The sequence below is a fragment of the Rattus norvegicus genome, chromosome 6 (genome assembly GCF_036323735.1).
Source record: "Rattus norvegicus strain BN/NHsdMcwi chromosome 6, GRCr8, whole genome shotgun sequence".
Classification (NCBI taxonomy): Eukaryota; Metazoa; Chordata; class Mammalia; order Rodentia; family Muridae; genus Rattus; species Rattus norvegicus.
This window is the reverse complement of record NC_086024.1, coordinates 11,446,327-11,473,072: the sequence shown is the minus strand read 5'-3', so window position 1 is coordinate 11,473,072 and position 26,746 is coordinate 11,446,327. Positions and strand designations below refer to the sequence as shown.

The 26,746-nt window shown below is 44.2% G+C and overlaps 1 protein-coding gene across 4 annotated transcripts in view; it reads right to left on the bottom strand.

Moving 5' to 3' along the window:
* Positions 1–26,746, bottom strand: part of Lhcgr (luteinizing hormone/choriogonadotropin receptor) — a 65,474-nt gene that overhangs the window by 7,762 nt on the left and 30,966 nt on the right. For all 4 annotated transcript variants that reach the window (XM_063261562.1, NM_012978.2, XM_039111807.2 and 1 more), the window contains 4 exons: positions 24,900–24,968; positions 21,790–21,864; positions 19,103–19,288; positions 15,832–15,912 (listed from right to left, as the gene is read on the bottom strand). In XM_063261562.1, the coding sequence (XP_063117632.1) occupies positions 15,832–15,912; positions 19,103–19,288; positions 21,790–21,864; positions 24,900–24,968 (411 nt within the window). The remainder of the gene's footprint in view (positions 1–15,831; positions 15,913–19,102; positions 19,289–21,789; positions 21,865–24,899; positions 24,969–26,746) is intronic.

The window sequence follows — 26,746 nt, the reverse complement described above, 5'->3', positions numbered from 1 at the left end:
CCTTAATATTAGTGCTTATAGATCATCTGATTCTAACCTTGTACGGTTAGAAAGGGAACCAAGATTAAAGTAGGTAGAGATAGAGTCTGTTCCTGGCTTCCATCATATGAAGATGTACAACTCTCAGCTCCTCCTGCACCATGCCTGCCTGGACACTGCCTTGCTTCTGCCTTGATGATAATGGACTGAACCTCTGAACCTGTAAGCCAGCCTGAATTAACCATTGTCCTTATAAAACTTGCATTGGTCATGGTGTCTGTCCACAGCAATAAGACCCTAACTAGGATCACAGGAGAGGCCACAACATCTGCCCCAACACCTGGAGTAACTGGGTCTCACAGGATCCAGGGACACAGGAACTCCTGCCCAGCCAGTGGCATGGGTTCCTTCCTGTCTGAACTAGTGCCCTGAGCAGACCTTGGGTGCTGGCTCTGCACCCACTCCCACAACACCCAGAGGAAGCCTGACTCCCAGGTGCTCTAAAATGCCCAGGATCACAGGATCACAGGATCACAGGATCACAGAGGAAGCTTGACTCTCAAGACATTGGACACAACCAGGAGCACTGGCCCTCTGGCAGACTCGAGATCACAGTTGAGGCCATAACATCTTTCCCAACACCCAGCGTAACTGGGACCTCCACAGGAACCAGTGAAACCCAAACCCCCACCCAGCCAGAGGCACAGGTTCCTTCCAGCTTTCACTGTGCCCAGAGCAAACCCAGGGCTCTGGCTCCCTACCTACTCCTGCAAAACCCTGAAAAGGCTTGACTCCCAGAAACTCTGACAGAACAGGATCTCAGGAGCTTAGTCACACCAGGATTTCAGGATCCCAGAGGCAGCTAGACTCCCAGGAGCTCTGACACTCCCAGGATCTCAGGATCCCAGGATCCCAGAATGATAGGATCCCAAAGATAGCTGGACTCTGAGGAGTTCTGACACAACCGGATCCCAGGAGGAACAGGCACCAGTCAGAAACATCAGGGACAGGTAGCACTAGAGATAACCAATGGTGAAAGGCAAGCACGAGAAATAAGAAACAGAAACAAAGCTACTTGGCATCATCAGAACCCAGTTCTCCCACTATAGCAAGTCCTGGATACCCCATCACACCAGAAAAGCAAGATTTGTATTTAAAATCATATCTCATGATGATGATGAGGACTTTAAGAAGGACATAAATAATTCTCTTCAAGAAATACAGGAGAACACAGGTAAACAGGTAGAAGCCCTTAAAGAGAAAAAACAAAAATCTTTTTAAAAAAATTACAGGAAAACACAACCAAACAGATGAAGGAATTGAGCAAAAGCATCCAGGATCTAAAAATGGAAATAGAAACAGTAAAAAAAAAATCACAAAGGGAGACAACCTTGGAGATAGAAAACTTAGGAAAGAGATTAGGAGCTATAGATGCAAGCATCACCAAGAAAATACAAGAGATAGAGGAGAGAATCTCAGAGGCAAAAGATACCAAAGAAAATATTGACATAACAGTCAAAGAAAATGCAAAATGCGAAAATCTCCTAACCCAAAACATACAGGAAATCCAGGACACAATGAGAGGACCAAACCTAAGGATAATAGGTATAGAAGAAAGAGAAGACTCCCAACTTAAAGGGCCAGTAAATATCTTCAACAGAATTACAGAAGAAAACTTCCCTAACCTAAAGAAAGAGATGCCCATAAATATACAAGAAGCGGGAAGTCCCACACCCGCGGATCCCGGCCCGCAGCAGCTCTCTGCTCCCAGACCCGGTGAGAGAGAGACCCAACCGCCTGGTCAGGTGGGCACTCCTGAGGCTGCAGAGCGGAAGAGACCACCAACACTGCTCACCCCTGCCCACATCCCTGGCCCAAGAGGAAACTGTATAAGGCCTCTGGGCTCCCGTGGGGGAGGGCCCAGGAGCGGCAGGACCCCTGCGCCTGAGACACCACCAGAACCAGAAGGAAACAGACCGGATAAACAGTTCTCTGCACCCAAATCCCGTGGGAGGGAGAGCTGAACCTTCAGAGAGGCAGACAAGCCTGGGAAACCAGAAGAGACTGCTCTCTGCACACACATCTCGGACGCCAGAGGAAAAAGCCAAAGACCATCTGGAACCCTGGTGCACTGAAGCTCCCGGAAACGGCGGCACAGGTCTTCCTGGTTGCTGCTGCTGCAGAGAGCCCGTGGGTAGCACCCCACGAGCGAACTTGAGCCTCGGGACCACAGGTAAGACCAACTTTTCTGCTGCAAGAAAGCTGCCTGGTGAACTCAAGACACAGGCCCACAGGAACAGCTGAAGACCTGTAGATAAGAAAAACTACATGCCCGAAAGCAGAACACTCTGTCCCCATAACTGGCTGAAAGAAAACAGGAAAACAGGTCTGCAGCACTCCTGACACACAGGCTTATAGGACAGTCTAGCCACTATCAGAAATAGCAGAACAAAGTAACACTACAGACAATCTGATGGCGAGAGGCAAGCGCAGGAACCCAAGCAACAGAAACCAAGACTACCTGGCATCATCGGAGCCCAATTCTCCAACCAAAGCGAACATGGAATATCCAAACACACCAGAAAAGAAAGATCTAGTTTCAAAATCATATTTGATCAGGATGCTGGAGGACTTCAAGAAAGACATGAAGAACTCCCTTAGAGAAACACAGGAAAACATTAATAAACAAGTAGAAGCCTACAGAGAGGAATTGCAAAAATCCCTGAAAGAATTCCAGGAAACATAAATAAACAAGTAGAAGCCCATAGAGAAGAGTCACAAAAATCCCTGAAAGAATTCCAGGAAAACACAATCAAACAGTTGAAGGAATTAAAAATGGAAATAGAAGCAATCAAGAAAGAACACGTGGAAACAACCCTGGATATAGAAAACCAAAAGAAGAGACAAGGAGCTGTAGATACGAGCTTCACCAACAGAATACAAGAGATGGAAGAAAGAATCTCAGGAGCAGAAGATTCCATAGAAATCATTGATTCAACTGTCAAAGATAATGTAAAGCGGAAAAAGCTACTGGTCCAAAACTTACAGGAAATCCAGGACTAAATGAGAAGATCAAACCTAAGGATAATAGGTATAGAAGAGAGTGAAGACTCCCAGCTCAAAGGACCAGTAAATATCTTCAACAAAATCATAGAAGAAAACTTCCCTAATCTAAAAAAAGAGATACCCATAGGCATACAAGAAGCCTACAGAACTCCAAATAGATTGGACCAGAAAAGAAACACCTCCCATCACATAATTGTCAAAACACCAAACGCACAAAATAAAGAAAGAATATTAAAAGCAGTAAGGGAAAAAGGTCAAGTAACATATAAAGGGAGACCTATCAGAATCACACCAGACTTCTCGCCAGAAACTATGAAGGCCAGAAGATCCTGGACTGATGTCATACAGACCCTAAGAGAACACAAATGCCAGCCCAGGTTACTGTATCCAGCAAAACTCTCAATTAACATTGATGGAGAAACCAAGACATTCCAGGACAAAACCAAATTTACACAATATCTTTCCACAAATCCAGCACTACAAAGGATAATAAATGGTAAAGCCCAACATAAGGAGGCAAGCTATACCCTAGAAGAAGCAAGAAACTAATCGTCTTGGCAACAAAACAAAGAGAATGAAAGCACACAAACATAACCTCACATCCAAATATGAATATAAAGGGAAACAATAATCACTATTCCTTAATATCTCTCAATATCAATGGCCTCAACTCCCCAATAAAAAGACATAGATTAACAAACTGGATACGCAACGAGGACCCTGCATTCTGCTGCCTACAGGAAACACACCTCAGAGACAAAGACAGACACTACCTCAGAGTGAAAGGCTGGAAAACAACTTTCCAAGCAAATGGTCAGAAGAAGAAAGCTGGAGTAGCCATTCTAATATCAAATAAAATCAATTTCCAACTAAAAGTCATCAAAAAAGATAAGGAAGGACACTTCATATTCATCAAAGGAAAAATCCACCAAGATGAACTCTCAATCCTAAATATCTAAACCCCAAATACAAGGGCACCTACATACGTAAAAGAAACCTTACTAAAGCTCAAAACACACATTGCACCTCACACAATAATAGTAGGAGATTTCAACACCCCACTCTCATCAATGGACAGATCATGGAAACAGAAATTAAACAGTGATGTCGACAGACTAAGAGAAGTCATGAGCCAAATGGACTTAATGGATATTTATAGAACATTCTATCCTAAAGCAAAAGGATATACCTTCTTCTCAGCTCCTCATGGTACTTTCTCCAAAATTGACCATATAATTGGTCAAAAAACGGGCCTCAACAGGTACAGAAAGATAGAAATAATCCCATGCGTGCTATCGGACCACCACGGCCTAAAACTGGTCTTCAATAACAATAAGGGAAGAATGCCCACATATACGTGGAAATTGAACAATGCTCTACTCAATGATAACCTGGTCAAGGAAGAAATAAAGAAAGAAATTAAAAACTTTTTAGAATTTAATGAAAATGAAGATACAACATACTCAAACTTATGGGACACAATGCAAGCTGTGCTAAGAGGAAAACTCATAGCGCTGAGTGCCTGCAGAAAGAAACAGGAAAGAGCATATGTCAGCAGCTTGACAGCACACCTAAAAGCTCTAGAACAAAAAGAAGCAAATACACCCAGGAGGAGTAGAAGGCAGGAAATAATCAAACTCAGAGCTGAAATCAACCAAGTAGAAACAAAAAGGACCATAGAAAGAATCAACAGAACCAAAAGTTGGTTCTTTGAGAAAATCAACAAGATAGATAAACCCTTAGCCAGACTAACGAGAGGACACAGAGAGTGCGTCCAAATTAACAAAATCAGAAATGAAAAGGGAGACATAACTACAGATTCAGAGGAAATTCAAAAAATCATCAGATCTTACTATAAAAACCTATATTCAACAAAATTTGAAAATCTTCAGGAAATGGACAATTTCCTAGACAGATACCAGGTATCGAAGTTAAATCAGGAACAGATAAACCAGTTAAACAACCCCATAACTCCTAAGGAAATAGAAGCAGTCATTAAAGGTCTCCCAACCAAAAAGAGCCCAGGTCCAGACGGGTTTAGTGCAGAATTCTATCAAACCTTCATAGAAGACCTCATACCAATATTATCCAAACTATTCCACAAAATTGAAACAGATGGAGCCCTACCGAATTCCTTCTACGAAGCCACAATTACTCTTATACCTAAACCACACAAAGACACAACAAAGAAAGAGAACTTCAGACCAATTTAACCCTTATGAATATCGACGCAAAATTACTCAATAAAATTCTGGCAAACCGAATTCAAGAGCACATCAAAACAATCATCCACCATGATCAAGTAGGCTTCATCCCAGGCATGCAGGGATGGTTTAATATACGGAAAACCATCAACGTTATCCATTATATAAACAAACTGAAAGAACAGAACCACATGATCATTTCATTAGATGCTGAGAAAGCATTTGACAAATTCAACACCCCTTCATGATAAAAGTCCTGGAAAGAATAGGAATTCAAGGCCCATACCTAAACATAGTAAAAGCCATATACAGCAAACCAGTTGCTAACATTAAACTAAATGGAGAGATACTTGAAGCAATCCCACTAAAATCAGGGACTAGACAAGGCTGCCCACTCTCTCCCTACTTATTCAATATAGTTCTTGAAGTTCTAGCCAGAGCAATCAGACAACAAAAGGAGATCAAGGGGATACAGATCGGAAAAGAAGAGGTCAAAATATCACTATTTGCAGATGACATGATAGTATATTTAAGTGATCCCAAAAGTTCCACCAGAGAACTACTAAAGCTGATAAACAACTTCAGCAAAGTGGCTGGGTATAAAATTAACTCAAATAAATCAGTAGCCTTCCTCTACACAAAAGAGAAACAAGCCGAGAAAGAAATTAGGGAAACGACACCCTTCATAATAGACCCAAATAATATAAAGCACCTCGGTGTGACTTTAACCAAGCAAGTAAAAGATCTGTACAATAAGAACTTCAAGACACTGAGGAAAGAAATTGAAGAAGACCTCAGAAGATGGAAAGATCTCCCATGCTCATGGATTGGCAGGATTAATATAGTAAAAATGGCCATTTTACCAAAAGCAATCTACAGATTCAATGCAATCCCCATCAAAATACCAATCCAATTCTTCAAAGAGTTAGACAGAACAATTTGCAAATTCATCTGGAATAACAAAACCCCAGGATAGCTAAAGCTATCCTCAACAATAAAAGGACTTCAGGGGGAATCACTATCCCTGAACTCAAGCAGTATTACAGAGCAATAGTGATAAAAACTGCATGGTATTGGTACAGAGACAGACAGATAGACCAATGGAATAGAATTGAAGACCCAGAAATGAACCCACACACCTATGGTCACTTGATTTTTGACAAAGGAGCCAAAACCATCCAATGGAAAAAAGATAGCATTTTCAGCAAATGGTGCTGGTTCAACTGGAGGGCAACATGTAGAAGAATGCAGATCGATCCATGCTTATCACCCTGTACAAAGCTTAAGTCCAAGTGGATCAAGGACCTCCACATCAAACCAGACACACTCAAACTAATAGAAGAAAAACTAGGGAAGCTTCTTGGAACACATGGGCACTGGAAAACATTTCCTGAACAAAACACCAATGGCTTATGCTCTAAGATCAAGAATCGACAAATGGGATCTCATAAAACTGCAAAGCTTCTGTAAGGCAAAGGACACTGTGGTTAGGACAAAACGGCAACCAACAGATTGGGAAAAGATCTTTACCAATCCTACAACAGATAGAGGCCTTATATCCAAAATATACAAAGAACTCAAGAAGTTAGACCGCAGGGAAACAAATAACCCTATTTAAAAATGGGGTTCAGAGCTAAACAAAGAATTCACAGCTGAGGAATGCCGAATGGCTGAGAAACACCTAAAGAAATGTTCAACATCTTTAGTCATAAGGGAAATGCAAATCAAAACAACCCTGAGATTTCACCTCACACCAGTGAGAATGGCTAAGATCAAAAACTCAGGTGACAGCAGATGCTGGCGAGGATGTGGAGAAAGAGGAACACTCCTCCATTGTTGGTGGGATTGCAGACTGGTAAAACCATTCTGGAAATCAGTCTGGAGGTTCCTCAGAAAATTGGACATTGAACTGCCTGAGGATCCAGCTATACCTCTCTTGGGCATATACCCAAAAGATGCCTCAACATATAAAAGAGACACGTGCTCCACTATGTTCATCGCAGCCTTATTTATAATAGCCAGAAGCTGGAAAGAACCCAGATGCCCTTCAACAGAGGAATGGATACAGAAAATGTGGTACATCTACACAATGGAATATTACTCAGCTATCAAAAACAACGAGTTTATGAAATTCGTAGGCCAATGGTGGGAACTGGAAAATATCATCCTGAGTGAGCTAACCCAATCACAGAAAGACATACATGGTATGCACTCATTGATAAGTGGCTATTAGCCCAAATGCTTGAATTACCCTAGATGCCTAGAACAAATGAAACTCAAGACGGATGATCAAAATGTGAATGCTTCACTCCTTCTTTAAATGAGGAAAAAGAATACCCTTGGCAGGGAAGGGAGAGGCAAAGATTAAAACAGAGACTGAAGGAACACCCTTTCAGAGCCTGCCCCACATGTGGCCCATACATATACAGCCACCCAATTAGACAAGATGGATGAAGCAAAGAAGTGCAGACGGACAGCAGCCGGATGTAGATCTCTCCTGAGAGACACAGCCAGAATACAGCAAATACAGAGGCGAATGCCAGCAGCAAACCACTGAACTGAGAATAGGTCCCCTATTGAAGGAATCAGAGAAAGAACTGGAAGAGCTTGAAGGGGCTCGAGACCCCAAAAGTACAACAATGCCAAGCAACCAGAGCTTCCAGGGACTAAGCCACTACCTAAAGACTATACATGGACTGACCCTGGACTCTGACCCCATAGGTAGCAATGAATATCCTAGTAAGAGCACCAGTGGAAGGGGAAGCCCTGGGTCCTGCTAAGACTGAATCCCCAGTGAACTAGTCTATGGGGGGAGGGCGGCAATGGGGGGAGGGTTGGGAGGGGAACACCCATAAGGAAGGGGAGGGGGGAGGGGGATGTTTGTCCAGAAACCGGGAAAGGGAATAACACTCGAAATGTATATAAGAAATACTCAAGTTAATAAAAAAAAATATACAAGAAGCCTACAGAACTTCAAATAGATTGGACCAGAAAAGAAACTCCTTCCGTCACACAATAAAACACCAAATGCACAAAACAAAGAATATTAAAAGCAGTAAGGGAAAAGGTCAAGCAACATATAAAGGCAGACCTATCAGAATTACACCAGACTTCTCACCAGAGACTATGAAAGTCATATCCTGGCCAGATGTCATACAGACCCTAAGAGAACACAAATGCCAGCCCAGGATACTATATCCAGCAAAACTCAATTAACATAGATGGAGAAACCAAGTATTCCATGACAAAAACAAATTTACACAATATCTTCACATAAATCCAGCTCTAGAAAGGATAATAAAGGGAAAACTGTAACACAAGGAGGGTAACTACAACCTAGAAAAAGCAAGAAAGTAATCTTCTTTTAACAAACGCAAAGAAGAGAGCCACACAAATATAATTCCACCTCTAACAACAAATAGAACAGGAAACAACAATCATTTTTCTTTAATGTCTCTTAACATCAATGGACTCAATTCCCCAATAAAATTACATAGGCTAACAGACTGGATATGTAAACAGGACCCAACATTTTGCTGCATACAGGAAATGCACCTCAGTGACAAAGACAGACACTTATTTAGAGTAAAAGGCTTGGAAAAAATTTTCCAAGCAAATGGTCCCAAGAAACAAGCTGGGGTGGACATTGTTATATCAAATAAAATAGACTTTCAACCAAAAGTTATCAAAAAGATAAGGAAGGACACTTAATACTCATTAAAGAAAAATTTTACCAAGATGAACTCTCAATTCTGAATATCTATGCTCCGAATGCAAGGGCACCCACATTCATAAAAGTAGCTTTACTAAATAAAGCTCAAAGCACACATTGCACCTCACACAATGGAAACTTCAGCACCCCACTGTCATCAATGGGCAGATCATGGAAATAGAAACTAAACAGAGACACAGTGAACCTAACAGAAGTCATGAACCAAACGCTGTTAACAGATATCTATAGAACATTTCATCCTAAAATAATATATATTCCTTCTTCTCAGCAACTCATGGCACCTTCTCCAAAATTGCCCATATAATTGGTCCCAAAAAAGGCCTCAACAGATATAAGAAGATTGAAATAATCCCTTGCAGTCTATCAGATCTGGTTAATATTGAAGACTGGTCTTCAATAACAACAACAGCCAAAAAAACAAAACAAAAAAAAAAAAACAAAAAAAACAAAAAAAAAAACAAAAAAACAAAAAAAACAAAACACACCCAGGAAGCCCACATACACATGGAAGCTCAATAACTCTCTACTCAATGATAACTTTGTCAAGGAAGAGATGAAGAAATTAAATACTTTTCAAAATTTAATGAAAACGAAGGCTCAAAATACCCAAACTTATGGGACACAATGAAAGCTGTGCTAAGAGGAAAATTCATAGCTCTGAGTTCCTCCAAAAAGAAACTGGAAAGAGCATACACTAGCAACTTGACAGCACACCTAAAAGCTCTAGAACAAAAAGAAGCAAATACACCCAAGAGCAGTAGACTGGCAGAAAATAATTTAACTCAGGGCCGAAATTAACCAAGTAAAAACAAAAAGACCTATACAAAGAACCAACAAAACCAGAAGCTGGTTCTTTGAGAAAATCAATAAGACAGATAAACCCTGAGTCAGATTAACCAAAGGGCATAGAGAGAGTATCCAAATTACCAAATCCGAAATGAAAAGGGAGATACAACAGAATCTAAGGAAATTAAAAAACTTATCAGATACTACTATAGAAAAGTCTATACTCAACAAAAATGGAAAATCTGGATGAAATGGACAATTTTCCAGACAGATACCAGGTACCAAAGATAAATCAGGATCAGATAAGCCATCTAAACAGTCCCATAACTTCTAATGAAATAGAAGCAGTTATTAAAGGTCTCTCAACCAAAAAGAAGCCCAGGAACAGATGGGTTTAGTGCAAAAGCTATTGGACTTTCAAAGAAGACCTAATACTAATACTCTGTAAACTATTCCACAAAATAGAAACAGAAGGAACACTACCCAATTAATTCTTTGAAGCCACAATTATGCTTATACCTAAACCACACAAAGACCCAACAAAGAAAGAGAACTTCAGACCAATTTCCCTTATGAATATCCACAAAAAAATACTCAGTAAAATTCTTGCAAACTGAATCCAAGAGCACATCAAAAGGATCATCCATCAGGATCAAGTAGGCTTCATCCCAGGGATGCAAGAATGGTTCAATACATGGAAATTCATCAACATAACCTACTATATAAACAAACTCAAAGAAAAATACCACATAATCATTTCATTTGATGCTGAGAAAGCATTTGTCAAAATTCAACACCCCTTCATGGTAAAAGTCCAGGAAAGATCAGGAATCCAAGGCCCATACCTAAACACAGTAAAAGCAATATACAACAAACCAGTAGCCAACATCAAACTAAATGGAGAGAAACTTGAAACAATCCCACTAAAATCAGGGACTAGACAAGGCTGCCCACTCTATCCCTACTTATTCAATATAGTTCTTGAAGTTCTAGCCAGAGCAATCAGACAACAAAAGGAGATCAAAGGGATACAAATTGGACAGAAAGAAGTCAAAATATCACTATTTGCAGATGATATGATAGTATACTTAAGAGACACCAAAAATTCCACCAGAGAACTACTAAAGCTGATAACCAACTTCAGCAAAGTGGCTGGATATAAAGTTAACTCAAACAAATCAGTAGCCTTCCTCTGCTGAAAGGATAAACAGGCTGAGAAATAAATTAGGGAAATTACACCCTTCACAGTTGTAACAAGTAATATAAAATACTTTGGTGTGACTCTAACCAAGTAAGGGAAAGATCTGTATGACAAGAACTTCAAGCCTCTGAAGAAAGAAATTGAAGATCTCAGAAGATGGAAAGACCTCCCATGCTCATGGATTGGCAGGATTAATATAGTAAAAATGGCCATTTTTGCCAAAAGCAATCTACAGATTGAATGCAATCCCCATCAAAATTCCAACTCAATTCTTCATAGAGATGGAAAGAGCAATTTGCAAATTCATTTGGAATAAAAAAAACAAAAACAAAAAAAACCCAAAAACAACAGGATAGAAAAAAGTATCCTCAACAATAAAAGTACTTCTGGGGGAATCTCCATTCAGTAGTACTTCAAAGCAATAGTGATAAAAACTGTATGGTACTGGTACAGAGACAGACAGGTAGATCAGTGGAATAGAATTGAAGACCTGGAAATGAATCCACACACCTATAGTCACTTGATCTTTGAGAAAGGAGTTAAAATCACCCAATGAAAAAAAGATAGCATTTTCAACAAATGGTGCTGGTTCAACTGGAGGTCAGCATGTAGAAGAATGCAGATCGATCCATTTTTATAGCCCTGTACAAAGCTTAAGTCCAAGTGGATCATCAACCTCCACATAAAACAAGATAAACTGAAACTAATAAAAGAGAACATAGGGAAGAGCCTTGAACACATGGGCACTCCTGAACAGAACACCAAAGGCTTATGCTCTTAGATCAAGAATCGACAAATGGGATCTCATAAAATTGCAAAGCTTCTGTAAGGCAAAGGACACTGTCAATAGGACAAAACAACAACCAACAGATTTGGAAAAGATCTTTCTCAATCCTACATCTGATAGAGGTCTAATATCCAAAATATACAAAGTACTCAAGAAGTTAGACTCCAGAGAGCCAAATAACCCTATTAAAAATGGGGTACAGAGCTAAACAAAGAATTCTCAGCTGAGGAATATCAAATGGCTGAGAAGTACCTAAAGAAATGTTCAACCTCCTTAGTCATCAGAGAAATGCAAATCAAAACAACACTGAGATTCCACTTCACACCAGTCAGAATGGCTGAGATCAAAAACTCAGGTGACAACAGATGCTGGTGAGGATGTGGAGAAAGAGGAACACTCCTCCATTGTTGGTGGCATTGCAGACTGGTAAAACCATTCTGGAAGTCAGTCTGGAGGTTCCTCAGAAAATTGGACATAGTACTTACTACCTGAGGACCCAGCTATACCATTCCTGGGCATGTACCCAAAAGATGCTCCACCATATAACAAGGAAACATGCTCCACTATGTTCACAGCAGCCTTATTTATAATAGCCAGAAGCTGGAAACAACCCAGATGCCCTTCAACAGAGGAATGGATGCAGAAAGCATGGTACATTTATACAATGGAGTACTACTCAGCTATTAAAAATAATGATTTCATCAAATACTTAGGTAAATGGATGGAACTAGAAAATATCATCCTGAATGAGGTAAGCCAATCACACAAGACACACATGTTATGCACTCACTGATAATTGGATATTAGTCCAAAGCTTAGAATATCCCTGATACAATCCACAGACCACGTGAAACTCAAGAAAAAGGAAGACCAAAGTGTAGATGTTTCAGTCCTTCTTAGAAGGGGAACACAATGTTTACAGGAGGAAATATGGAGACAGAGTTTGGAGCAGAGACTGAAGAAAAGGCCATCCAGAGACTACCACACTTGGGAACCCATCCTACATTCAGTCATCAAACCCAGTCACTATTGGGGATGCCAAGAGGTGCATGCTGACAGGAACCTGATGTAGCTATCTCTTGAGAATCTCTGCCAGAGCCTGACAAATACAGAGGCAGATGCTTGCAGCCAACCATTGGACTTAGAATGGGGTCTCTAATGGAGGAGTTAGAGAAAGGACTGAGGATAACAGGGGGTTTGTAACTCCATAGGAAGAACAGTATCAACCAACCAGAACCCCTAGGGCTCCCAGGGACTAAACCACAGACCAAAGAGTTCACATGGAGTGACCTATGGCTCCAGCAGCATATGTAGCAGAGGATGGCCTTGTTGGGCATCATTGGGAGGAGAGGCCCATGGTCCTTGGAAGGCTCAATGTCCCAGTGTAGGGGAATGTCAGGGCTGGGAGGCTGGATGAAGTGGGTGGGTGGGTGGATGGGAGAGCACCCTCATGGAGGCAGGGGGTGGAGGGATGGGATAGGGGGTTTCTGGAGGGGAAACTGGGAAAGGGGATAATATTTGAAATGTAGATAAAGAAAATATCCAATAATAAAAGAAGGTAGAGATGTGCCCAAGGACCCTTAGGGGACAGTGTTAGGGTTTCCCCTTCACATTCTCAGCCCAGATCATCATTCAGTCAGTGGGTTCCAAAGTGTGGATCAATGTCTATGTGAACCACCAGGGTGTTTGTTAAAAATGCAGATCAAAACGTAGAGACACAGAGACCGTAAATCTGCTCTTCAAGTAGGTTCTGCAGATGCTTCATACAAAATAGTAACGCAAAACTGGATACGAATATCCCAACCATTGCGGCCTTGATTTCTTCCATTCTTTGCCCTATCAAATCATCTCACCTGTCTGAGGGACCAATTTAAGATTCCTTAATGAATGTAAGTAAGGGGCCATGTGATCCTTCCTCCATCCCTCCTTGGTCTCTTTGACGTGCTAGGCTTATGTCTGGCAGATCTTCCCCTGGGCTGGCTCCCCCAAGGGCAGTAGCATTGTCCACTGACAAAGATTCTGGTGGTTCAGGGAGTGTAAATGGACTCAGAGACTTAGGAACGTTGGTTTAGGAGGCAGAAGCCGTCACACCAGTGCTCCGGTGACAGCTGAGAAAGAAAGACCTGTGTTGAGGGTGGGGTGTTTTAGGAGGACAGCGGGTGGGGGTGGGTCAGCTACAGTGGTGAAAACATTGTGTTTTCTTGTGAAGAACAGGTGAGGCTTGGGGTGGCCGGAAAATGGCTGTCTGGTGGAACTTTGCATTTATCGAAAAAGTTCTTTGAGGGGCTGGTGGCATAGCTCAGGTTGTAGAGTGCTCACACAGTGTGCATGGGGCCCTGGACTCAGGATGCAGCTCCAGATGAACTGGGTATGAGAGCGCATGTCCACACTCCCAGAATACAGGGGCCAGAAGCAGGCGGATCAGAGATTCAAGGTGATTTTTGACTGCATAGTGAGTTTGAGGCCAACCTAAGCTATGGGAATACCTATATTTCAAAAACAGATACTCCACCAGAAGCAATGTAACTTAGATTATTCATCAATTTCAGGTAGTTTGAAGCATGTGAGGTAGACTTTGCAACCTCTTAGCATAGTGAGCTCAAAGGCTTTGTTCATTTGGAAAGGCTGGGCCTGGGCTGATGATGGTTACTGAGGGTGGATTAAAGTCTCTTCCCATAACCACCCCTTGGTGCCACAGCTGACTGTACTTACAAATGGTTTTCTGGGTGTAAGTAGAAAGCAACATGGCTGCTGAGGAATCATGTGAAAGGAGACTGAGAGACACAAAGAGGGATGCACAGGGAAAGACTATTACAGGGTAGACAGTAGTGACTCAAAGGAAAGAAAGGGAGGGGAGAGGCTGACACCCATCCTAGGTGTTGCTCCATGATGCCCTTCAAGCTGGTTCGGAAAGTCAAGTCTCACTTCTGTTGCTCTCCACTGAGAGGAAAGATGTCTCCGAAAGCACAAGTGCTGTCCAGAACTCCTCTCCCCAGAAGGTACATGTCCAGCTCTGTGCTGCAAGAATATTACTACCCAGGTCACATCCAACTTCGAAATACCTCCAGGTCCAAAGTCTTCCCATCATCATCTCCATAGCACTCCGAGATTGAGAGGAGAAGAGAGAATAGAGACTTGCAGAGTATCTGAGAGGGACATCTGGATTTGCAGTCCTCCAGGGCACATGGGAAGAATAATAAGTGTGTCTTAGGGACACAGGGTTGTCTTTTGAGGCCTGCTCTTTTACAATGGAAGGTAAGTGAAATGCCAGGGCAGTCAGCATTTAAAACAAGAAAAATGTTAGGTGTCAGTAAGTAGAACGGACATGTAGCTGCCGTCCAGTGTATGGTAATGATGACATTAAGATTACTGTGAAAGCTGGAGAGGTGGTGTTATCGGTGAAGCGCTTGCTGTGCACACGGAGGAGCCGGCACTGGGAAAGTGGAGCTGAGGATCCCTCAGCTTACAGGCCAGTCAGCTTAACCTTAGTGGTGAGCTCCGGGTCTCAGGGAGAGATTTTGTCTCAAAAACACCAAGTAGATGGCTCCTGAAAAAGGACATCCAAGGTGACCTCTGGCCTCCCATGCAAGCACATGCATGTGCACGCACACACACTAGAACACACTCGTGAAAGAGTAACACCACACTCTGGAGTATGGTCTCTGACAGGAAGTAGGTGCCTTTGGAAGCCATGTCTGCAATTAGTTTGTGGAGCACGACCAGTGACAGTTACTTTGGACGAAGCCATCATTTAGAGTAGCCCTCAGTGACACCCAAATGCCTGAAAAACCAAACTGTCATTCATGCACATTAATGTTTATGGCAACAACTCCCTTACATTCTTAGACTTTTTTTCATTTCGTTTTGCTTTTCTTTTAAACAGCTAAGATAACACGTACACCCAGCTGGCACTTGCAAAGGGGAAAACATTCCCGTTTGAAACTATAGGAAAACACCTCGCAAACATCCTCTCACCGAGACTTTTATCAAAAGAAAATCGTCGCAGCAAATAACAATGCGGAGCCCACAGACTGCAGGCTGAACCTTTCCCGAGTCTGCGTGTGTGAATACTTACAGCGTCTCGTTATCTGCTTTTCTAACTGTGCTTTCGCATTGTTTGGAGAAGTTTTCAAAAATGGAAAATGAAAAATTCTGTCTGAAAGAGAAGAGGTAGAAAAAGAGAAAAACAAGCCATTGAGCTTCTGATCCTTTAACCCGATCTGCATTACTCATACACATTCCTTAGCCAGTCTACTCCCGGTGAGTTCTGCGCCATTGTCCTGACTGAAATGCTTCCTGAGGAGAGCATACATACCCTCCTGCATTGTTCTTAGAGTCTCCAGCTTAGAGAAAATGCTTCTGAATGCTAAGTGTTTTGTGTGGGTTCGGGAGAGTGGGGGAAAACCATGTAAATTTGTTGTATTGAGTCATGAGTTTTTCAATGCTTATTAAAAGCTCCTTTTGTGGTGCACTCAAGTTTGCTCCTCACCAACTTTTCTCCCTCCAGCAGCCTTGACTAACTACTTGGCATTTATGGCCTTGAATTGTAACTGGAAGTCTTTCTGTCAGAATTCTGTGGGGCTGGGTGTGCTGCTGTTGTGTATTAAGGCCTTCAGCCTTTGTGTGAAACCAAACATTGATGTTCCCTTCTCTTCTGTCTTCCCCTCTGGGAAGTTTGGCTTGGAAAAAGGGGATGTAACAAGGAGATAGAAGGCTGGTGCACGGCAACCACACCTACAGGAGCCTCAGAAATAAGGAATGATGGTGAGGATGGGGAGATGAGGCAGCCCAAAGTGGACATTGCTCTGCTGGCTATCACCCAGCATCAGGGAAACAGGGCCCTGTAGTAAAGGTTGTGTGCAAATGCAGACAGGTGGGGATTTGACCACACAGTCTTTCAAAGACTAATCCTCTTGCTATTCTGGGTACTACTGTTTGCAAACTTGGACTGAGTCTCTGTCCCTGTCCCAGTCTCTACCTGCCTCAAGTGTAGTGAGGGGAGAGTAGTTCTGGCTCAGTATTTGACAGAGATACCGTATGCAGACGGGTCCACACTTAACAGGAACTTTGCCTCCAAACGATAACATGAACGATACCTGTTCCATCTCCACAGTTACCAAGAGTGCCTTAGAGAGCTGTGCCGAGGCAGCTAGGTGTGTTATCTGTAGGGCACCTCAGTCAGCACCCAAATCCCAGACTCCACTTCAACTCTTCATCCTCACTGACCTCTAAGACTGAGTAGACATTTCCAGGCTCACTCAGGACAATGTGTGTGATGGCGTTCACTCCTAGCTCAGATAGTTGTAGTCTGTAACCCCCCCCCCCGTCCCCCTTACACCTACAGGTAGTCTCTTTTACCTTCCAGAACAAAAGACTGAAGTCAACACATGTCTGTGATTTCAACAGGAGTGTAAGTGGGTAACCAGAACCAACCTTACCCTAAACCACCATGTCCCTGTCTGTCTGTCTGTCTCTGTCTGTCTGTCTGTCTCTTACCAGCTTTGCCACCTTCAGCCCACCTTTTCTTCTGATTTCATAAAGGCAAATTTGCATAATCTCAAGTTAAAGTCTTTGAAGCTCCACCTCCTTTAGCTCCCCTGGGCTGGTACTCAGCCCGCCTTGGCCTCCCAAGCCTTGGGCGGCTTCTTTGAGTCATCCCCTTTGTTACCCACAGTCTTCCTGTGCTTGCTTTCAGATACACCCAGTGTCTCTTACCGCGTGCTTCACATGAGCCTTTCATCTTGGCATACCCTCCCCCAAGCCTTCTGTGCAAAGCTCAGCTAAAGTCATCTCTCCTAGAAGTCTCCCAGGAGCCCTAGACAGCCCTCTAGAGCCTCGGGCATTTTGTCCCGCTCTCTGTTCTGTCACAGCATGCACTGACACAGCCCTTGGTGCTCCTTTATATTGCCTGTCCACTCTGTGAGGGCGGAGACGACCGCCCATCTTTTCTGTTTTCAAACCTGGCTAGCGCTCAAGTCACCATCTGAAGCTCAGTTAATGATGGAGAACTTGAGCTGGATTCGGTGGCCAAGGCCCTTAATCCCAGTGTTCTGCAGGTGGGGTCAAGCGTATCTCCGTGTGTTCAAGGCCTGTCTGGTCTGCAGAGCGAGTTCCAGGACAGCTAGGGCTATACAGTGAGGTCCTATCTCACCCCCTCAAAGGTGTGTAAGTGTGTGTGTGTGTGTGTGTGTGTGTGTGTGTGTGTGTGTGTGTAGAGCTTTAAACACAGCAAGTGCTTCTGTCTTCTCAGCTGTTCCAAATATTCAGGTAACACCGAGTCTACTTACTCAAGGCAGGCACACACACACACACACACACACACACACACACACACACACACACACACACAGGTACACGTGCACGCACACACACTACAGCCTAGTTGATCAGCTATAAATGGTTAATTCCAAACAAAGGCAGCGGCAGCCTGGCATCTTGTGCAGTTGCCTTATCTAATGAATTGATTGAGCACCTCTCTGCAGGCTGCAGTAATGACTCTTCAGAGCATTGCATTTTCCCACTGGGAGCAGTGTATTGGGCAATGAGAACAACAGAGCGCATCAAGGCCTGCAGCGAAAAACAAACAAGCTTGAGACAGAGGAGCGGGAGTGCAGGAAGTGTCACGTGACTGCACCACACCTTTGCAAAACTAGCTGTCGCTTTTTCTTTCTTTTATGCAATGCTAGGTTCGGACGCAGAGTGGTGCCTCTCAGCGAGAAAACTCCGGAGGAGAAACAATGCCATAAGGAATGAAATCCTGCCCCTTAACTGCTGCCACCCTCACCTCCACCCACCCCACTCTCAGCCTGGAGCGCAGGGGACCGGACAGACGCCCTCTGCTGCAGGCAGAGCGCTAGGCGCTCCCTTCCTTTTCATACCGCTCCCTAACCCATCTGTAGTAGATGGGTTTCTGTTCAGAAATGGAAGTTGCTTTCTGTGGAAGACAAATAGCTTAAAAACAAAACAAAACAAACAAACAAAAACAAAACAAAACCTCAAACCCCAAACAAACAACCCCAAACCAAACCAAGCAGTACTCTGACAATTTAAAATTCAAGATTAATTGGGTAAAATATTTTCTGCTGAAGAGAGTGGGCTGGGTCTTGGACACCACGTTTTGCAAAGGTGCTGCAGGGGTGCTTCAAGCATTCGGTAGGTTTGTGAGGCGCAGGGCCCGGCACACGGAGACGTCAGGATGAGGAACAGCTCAACTTGGTTTTGTCTCTCTGAAAGCAACTGCGCAACTGCCGAGTTGGCTGGAGCCGGTAAAGGCCAGGGCACCTTGGACCACGGGACTGAATCTGAGCTTCTCTGCCACAACACAGTCCCCTCTCCTGCTCACTTACTCTTTCTTCGGCAAATTCCTGAAGGCGCAGCAGTGGCTGGGGTAGGTCAGCGTGGCGACCAGGAGGCTCGTGAATTTTTCTTTGGAGGGCAGTGTTTTCAGTGAGTAGGAAGACAGGGCGATGAGCGTCTGAATGGACTCCAGCCCGTGGCTCGGCAGGGCCTGCAATTTGGTGGAAGAAATATCCCTGAACCGCAAAGGGGAGAGACGCCCTTTATTGACTGATTTTACACTTTTTACTCCAAAGTCCTCCCCTAGGGTCCAAGAAATCTCTCCTCCATTTTGCTTTTCTTATAATTCTTCGTTTCTTTCATCACGAGCTGATTCCAAAGAACTGTGGTGGGGTCTCCATCTTACAGACACCCACTGTTCTTTTCAGTTTGCCTGTGGCTCCGGGGACCTTCCATATGACCATTAGAATTTTTCTCTACAGTCTCCCGATTCCTCTGTATCCCTGACTCCCTCCCTATACCTCTCCCTCCTTATGTCTACCTTCTACCCCTGCCTCCCTCCTGCCCTCTCCCTATTTTACAAAAACCAACTGCTTGCTTTCTAACACATATAGGGTATAGGTGACACCAGCTTTTGTGTTCTGGCCCAAGGGGGAAATATTCAGGGCTACGATGCATCTGTATCTGATTGATCAAGCTCTGCAGGGGAGGTTTTCATAAAGGGCGGAAGGACCACCCTATCAAGAGCTTCATGTGGCAGTCGCTATCATCCACCCAGGAAGCAGAGCACATGTGCTCTAATAACTAGTTAGGTGTGTCCATCCAAAGCCAGCAAACACCACGCTGAGCTAGCATAGCTGTGCAGAAGCTCAGGGCTTTTAAACTAAGCTTCTTGGTTTGACTCCAGGCAGACTCTAAGGAAACCCCAAATGTACAACATTCCAGGAAGAGGGGGTTTGGTAGGAAATCTAGTTTTCAAATCCGGCTTGTATTCTAAGTGGCTAATGCCAACCCTTTCTCAGCAGCCCACCCTCCTTGACAGTCTGTCCCCATGGGAGGCTCCTGGCACAAGGAAGGAGCGACAGCAGTGGTGGGAAGGACAGGAGTGGGACCGGGAATGTGCCAGGGTCCTGATTCCTGAAGAACAGTGCAGACAGGAAACCGTGTCCCAAGGGCTCTAGGCCCCTCCAGCCCCTGGCACTTGCTGCTTTAGGAAACCAGTGCTCTGTTCTGCTTTGGAGTCTTTGTATAGATTGGTAGATCAGGCTGCCTGCTGACGTTTCCCAGACATGGAGGAGGTTGTTGGTGTACAGGGGTGTTGGATCCCCTGAACTTGGAGTTACAACTGGTTGTGAGCCACCTGATGAAAATTGAACTCAGGTCCTGAGAACATGTTCTTAAGGGTAAGCCATCTTTCCAGCCCAAGATTTTTTGTTTTTTAAAAATTATGTATATAGGTGTGTCTCTGTGTATGTGTGTCTGTGCACTTGAATGCACAAACCTTTAGAGGCCAGAGGAGGGTGTCAGACCCCCTGGAACTGGAACTGAAACTGAACTCAGGTCCTCACCCCACCTCCTCAGAACCAGGATTTGCTCCTAACCACTAAGCCATCCATCTCTCCAGCCCTAGTTTTATTATGGAGGGTGTTTTTTGTTTTTTGTTTTTTTGTTTTTAAATAGGGTCTCACGGAGCTCAGTGACCACTTCCTGATTCTCCTGCCTCTGTCGACTACTGGCTTAGGTCCCCACACATGCTGCATTTTGTATGTGTGTGAAAGTTGTGTCTGTTCATCTGTAAAGATCTGAGGACTGAGAGGATGTGACGTGTGTGTGTGTGTGTGTGTGTGTGTGTGTGTGTGTGTGTGTGTGTAGTTAGACATAACAGCTCTGAAAATTCATGCAAAACCTGAGTGGGTCTTTAGGTCAGCCAGACAAACAGTTACACAGTTAAACAGTTTCTGAGTAGCCTCACATGACTGGGAAGCCATCAGCCCTGGAATAGACCTACTACTGGGATTCTGCTAACTGCCCACATACTGCATTGCCTTTTAAATGTTTGTGCGTTTTCTCAAAGTCCCGAGACTGGCTGGAGAAGCTTTTCTTTGTACAAGCCCAACCCATGGAGGATTCGAGGTTCACTACTCACACGATGGTAGGGAGAACCCACCTGCAACATCTCAGCCATGGCCATCCAAATGCTAGGGGTTTTTCAGGTCAGAATGGATTCTCTGAGTGAGTTCCAAGTCGGGAGCTACCCTCCACATTGCACCCTATGTTTGGCATTACTGATTGACTTATGGCCCCTCAAATTCACATGTTCAAATCTTTTTTGCTAGGAGCTCAAAGTATCTTATTTGGACACAGGCTCTTTACTGAGACCAAGTGAGGCCATCATGCTAAGCCATAAGCTACGATGCCTGTCTCCTAATAAAACCAGAGAGAGTGAATTACTAGGGGAGATAGACACACAAACGCACTCAACGGCAATAGCAACAACACTTGGAGACTGAAGTTGTGCTGCACAAACAGAGGGATGCTCAGCAGGTGAGAGAAAGGTTGAGTACAACCTTCCCTCAGAGGCACCAGAGTGCAGCCCCTGGAAATGTGGGGCTCTGTCGGAGACCCCACATGGGGTTCATGTCGGTAGGACAGCCCTGACAGTTACAGATTGTAAGCCAGGCTGGCAGTGATATGACTGGACAGCTGTGGGGAAAGGAGGCTGTACCATTGTACTCACAGGATGCTGGGCCCCGTGGCCCCCTGGAAGGCTCCACTGTGCATCTTCTCCAGGTAGATGTTTTCTTTTAGCTCCCTGTGAGGAAAGACAGTTTCCTTAGTCATGCTTGCATTTCACGCCAACCTTCACAGTTGTGTGTGCATATGCCCATACTAGGCTGCCTGCACGGGGTGGTGGGGCAGAGGGGGAGGGAAAGGGGTAGACAAACGGGAAGAAAGACAGGAGTCTTTGGTGAAACTGTGGAATTATTAGTGCATATATGATGGTTTGTATATACTTGGGCCAGGGAGTGGGACTATTAGGAGGTGTGGCCTTGTTGGAGTAGGTGTGTCACTGTGGGTGTGGGCTTTAAGACCCTCATGTTAGGTCCCTGGAAGCCAGACTTCTGTTTGCTTTCAGAACAAGACATAGAACTCTCAGCTCCATGCCTGCCTGGATGCTGCCATGTTCCTGCCTTGATGACACTGGACTGAACCTCTGAACGTGTAAGCCAGCCCCAATTAAATGTTGTCTTTATACGAGTTGCCTTGGTCATGGTGTCTGTTCACAGCAGTAAAACCCTAAGACACTGTGTATTTGGCGACACCTATCTTTTCCTGTCGTTTGGTAAAACCCTTTGTGCCACAATTTGACAGATTTGGCCTCTCAGTTGGATTTGTAAGAACTTCCTACCAAGGAGCTTGGGGAGGACTCAAATGACTCCTTGGCATGTCCAAGGCTAACGTGTAGCGAGCTCCTTATTATTCTGAGTTTTGTGACCTTGGAGGCCTCAGAATTTGTCAAAAGCCACAAACCAAACAAAGAGTTAGGCTTCCAAGTGGTTCTTCTCATAGTGTAATCTGATCCCTTCGATGTGCATTCTCAGTAGGTATGCACTGGGAGCACTCACAGCCCCTGTCTAGGTGGCTGAAGTCTGTTGGAAAGACCGCAGGATCCTTATCCTGCTCCTCCAACCTCTGTCCTGTCTCTTAACAGAGGAACACTCTGATTTCCTCCCATGCTATCTAAGCCTTCTTTCTTTGGCCTCCACATTCCCAATGTTCTGAAAAGCTCTATTTGTCCGCCATCCCTTCTGTGGCCATTCCTCTGGCTGGCTTCTGCCGGGCACACATTTTCCTTCTGCCTTTGTCTGTCCACATTAGTCTGGCTCAGAGTCTGCATCTCCACTCCCCACTGTTATTTAATACTTTCCCCTGCCTCTGAAATCCTGGAGGACTCGCTTGCTCTCTGGCAAGCAGAACACATGGCCTTGTGTTTGAGTTGCCCCTCAGGTACAGTTCACACACCATTTGGAATTGCCTTTTCCGGTGCTGTGAATCCCTGTGGGTAAACCCTACAGCTTACGGCTTACTCCTTTTCATCTCTGGTGGAATACAGTGTGCCCCTTCAGTAGAGCTGTGGTTTGTTGAATTAATAATAGAAAGGGGCATCTGAGAGTGATGCTTCTCCCCTCATCTTGGGGTTCTTATTAATGAACTGTTTATGCAGCTGTCAAGCCAACAAAACAATTTCTAAATCCCCTCCATAAGGACAATGCTTATACTTCTTCAATACGTGGTAGGCTCTACACCCTGAGCTGAGTGCATACAAATCTTCATCCACTCATTCACAGGAATCATGGGATAAACTTAATCAATGGGCACTTACTCATGCATCATGTTAAGCACTAAGGGTATGAAGCCGACCTATTCTCTTGCTGGATCGATGCTCAAAATAAATAATCCTCTACTGGCAGCCTTGCTTATGAATGAGGATGCTGTGACTTGGGCAGGTTAACTTGTTCAAGGTGATACAAGTTGATAGACAGTGAACCTTAGGCCTTGGCTCTCATCTGCTAAACTACACAGCATGGTATCATCACAGTGGGCATCTTGGTTTAAGATCTATAGTTAAAAATCATTAGTATATTATTTAGACCTGAGATACATAGCCTCAGACCTTGACATATGAGGGTCTTCTGGGAGCTTCTTAAAAGTTTAAATTCTTAGCCCCTTTGAGCTCCACCAAGACAAAGAACGTCAGCTCAGGAAGCTGTGAGCAGCGGTGACTCTTACTGGCTTTTCCATAAAGCGTGGTCATTGGTGTGGATCTTGCTTCAGACATTTTATTAAAATTTTTTTGTTACATTATTTGTGTGTGAAAGAAAATGTGTCCATGTCATGGTGTGTGTGTGTGTGTGTGTGTGTGTGTGTGTGTGTGTGTGTGTGTGTGTATTTGTATAGCTCACAGGACAACTCTTTGGAGGTCAGTTCTTTCTCCAAGATTGCTTGCTTGGGGACAAGTTTCTTTAAACGCTGCCACCTCACTGGCTACTAACCTGTTTATTTTAAAGACCTTTCTGATTGTGTTTATTAACTTTATCTTCAGTTTAACTTTTCAGGTGCTTTTAGGTATTGCTGGTCATGATGAGCATTTAGAACCTCATCCTATGTTGTCATGGACCACATGCATCTCTGCATCCAAATAAATACGTGAACTTACTTACCACTGTTCCTGAGGATGGCTGTGGGGAGAGGAGATTGACAGCGATGGAAGGAGCCATCCTTAGGATGAGTCCCTGAATTAAAGGCGTTTTATTGGATGTGTGGGGTGGGGTGGGGTGGGGGTGGGCAGCTGGAGGCTGGACTGAATTGGGGGAATAACCAGAGTTCCCTCTCCTCTGGAGAAGTGCTTCTCCCCTTCTTCCCTGCCCGCAGGAGGGAGGTGCAGTGCAGCAGTGGCTGACTAGGCTGGTAAATGGTGTTACCCTGTTCCCTTCGGTGGGGTCTGGGGAAGAGTCTCTTTCTGAAATAGTCTGTCTCTAACACACCATCAACCTGTGAGAGCAGGCTCGAGAAGGGAGCTGCAAGGTGGATGAGGCACAAAGTAGAGTGTTGAATATTTCAGCAAACCGTCAACTTCAATGTGAGGAGGCTGCTTCCTCTTTGAAATCAGGGTTCTCTGGGGTTTCCAGCCAGCCGGTTGCCTAGCAACATGCATGCAACTCCCAGGACTAGCCACTTGAAAGTTTATTTTTGCCCAGAGTTAGTTGCTGAAGATTGAATGTGATCTGGTAGCCAGAGTACTGCTTCATTGTTATTCATGAGCCAGGGAAATCAGCATATACTTACAGCGAGATTAGAGTCGTCCCATTGAATGCATGGCTTTGTACTTCTTCAAATCCATTTCCATACAGTTTTCTGGAGGAGGGAGGAGAGAGGGCTTAGGGATGGGAAGGAGCTGACAGAAATGCACTTTGGAAGCAGACGCTCTCCTCCTGTGACATTTATTGCTAAGATAACCACTGGCATTCACAACAGCTAGCTGTCTCTCCACCGTTCTGGACTCTGGAGGCGCGTGGGATGAAGCTGTTCTTACTGCTCCTCCATCATCACCACCACCAGTTTCTAAAATGTTTACTAGGTGCTGGGTGATTGACTGGCTCTGACACGCCCATGTTCTGATTTACTTCTTATGGCTGTTACATTATTATGATAAGAAAGGCAACTGTTGGTATTGTCGGGTTTATGGTTTCTGGGGGCAGGGTGAGGGCAGGGGGTGGGGATGGAGGGTAGGGGTTGGGAGCAGTGGGGTGGGCTGGGGGTGGCAGGCCTGGCTCTAGGCTGAGCTGCCAGGCTGGCTCAGAGGCACTCTGTAGATCCCTGGTCCTGTGGGCTCGAAGGGTTGCAAAGCTGCAGCACTGGGTCACCGCTCACCCTCTATTTCTGTTTGTGTGCTCATGGTTTTGTTGATGCCAAACTGGCTCCATAGTCCCCAAAACCGAAATGTCTGCAAACAGTTTTTTAAGCCCCATTAGCAGGTAGAGGAAGCAATGCAGTTGAGAGCAACCAGCATTTAAAAGAGTGAAGTGGAGTAGAGCCAGCGGGATGAGTTGGAGGATACGGCCTACACTTAGGGTATGAATGGTTATTAACTTGTGTTCTGTCATTTTACATAAAAATATATGCATCTATAAAACAGCCCCCGTACATGAAACACACACACACACACACACACAAACTCACACACACATAAACTCACACATATATACACTCATATACACATATACATAAACTCACACACACATAAATACACACTCACATGTAATCTCTCTCTCTTTTGCTTTCTCTCTCTCTCTTTCTCTCTCTCTCTCTCTTACACACACACACACACACACACACACACACACACACTCACACACTCACACACATTGCTCAAACAGACATAAGAGGCCTGTTCCCTTCAGCCAGGCTAGAAAATGCCAGAGCCAGAAAGAAGCCCAAGGAAAGATGGTTCAGACACACTCCAGTGTCTCTAAGGTTTCTCTAGTCTCTGCTGATTCAGGGCAACATAGATGTCTGCCTTCCTGCTTCACGTGCATGTCTGTAGCATGTGGATGTGTTGTTTCTTCCCAGCAAGCCTTTGACAATCAGCAGAGGTGGCGCTCAGGCAGAAGTATGATGCAGTAAGTGGGAAACTCAGGCCATCTAAATTAGAGATTACAAGTAATCCCTGTGATTACTTGCGCATTAGATCTAATCCCTGCGCATTAGATCGAGTTCAGCGAGATCTGAGGAGCCCGACAGTCAAACCCCTGCTATACACTTTATGAAGAACTGGAAAGAAGGAGCACACAGGCCCCTGACACAGAAACAATGATAAAATAGAAACTCTGATCACGCTGATCTGATTGGTATATATTGTGCACATTATTGTAATGTCGAGCCATGCTCCATAACCTGTACAATGAATGTACCGTAGTTAACAAACTCCCACCCCCAACCCCACCATACTGTAGTTAACTAACTCCCACCAAACTAGGAGCCTTGAATGCTAAGAGCTAAACCATAAAAACCACCAGCTTTGGCATCCATGGTGAAGAGAGCCTTCCCCGACTTCCGGGATTCTTTTCTGTGTACAGTTGCATGCAGGAACTCCTGTGACCCATATTAGATTGTTGGATGCCATTTTCCAGTAG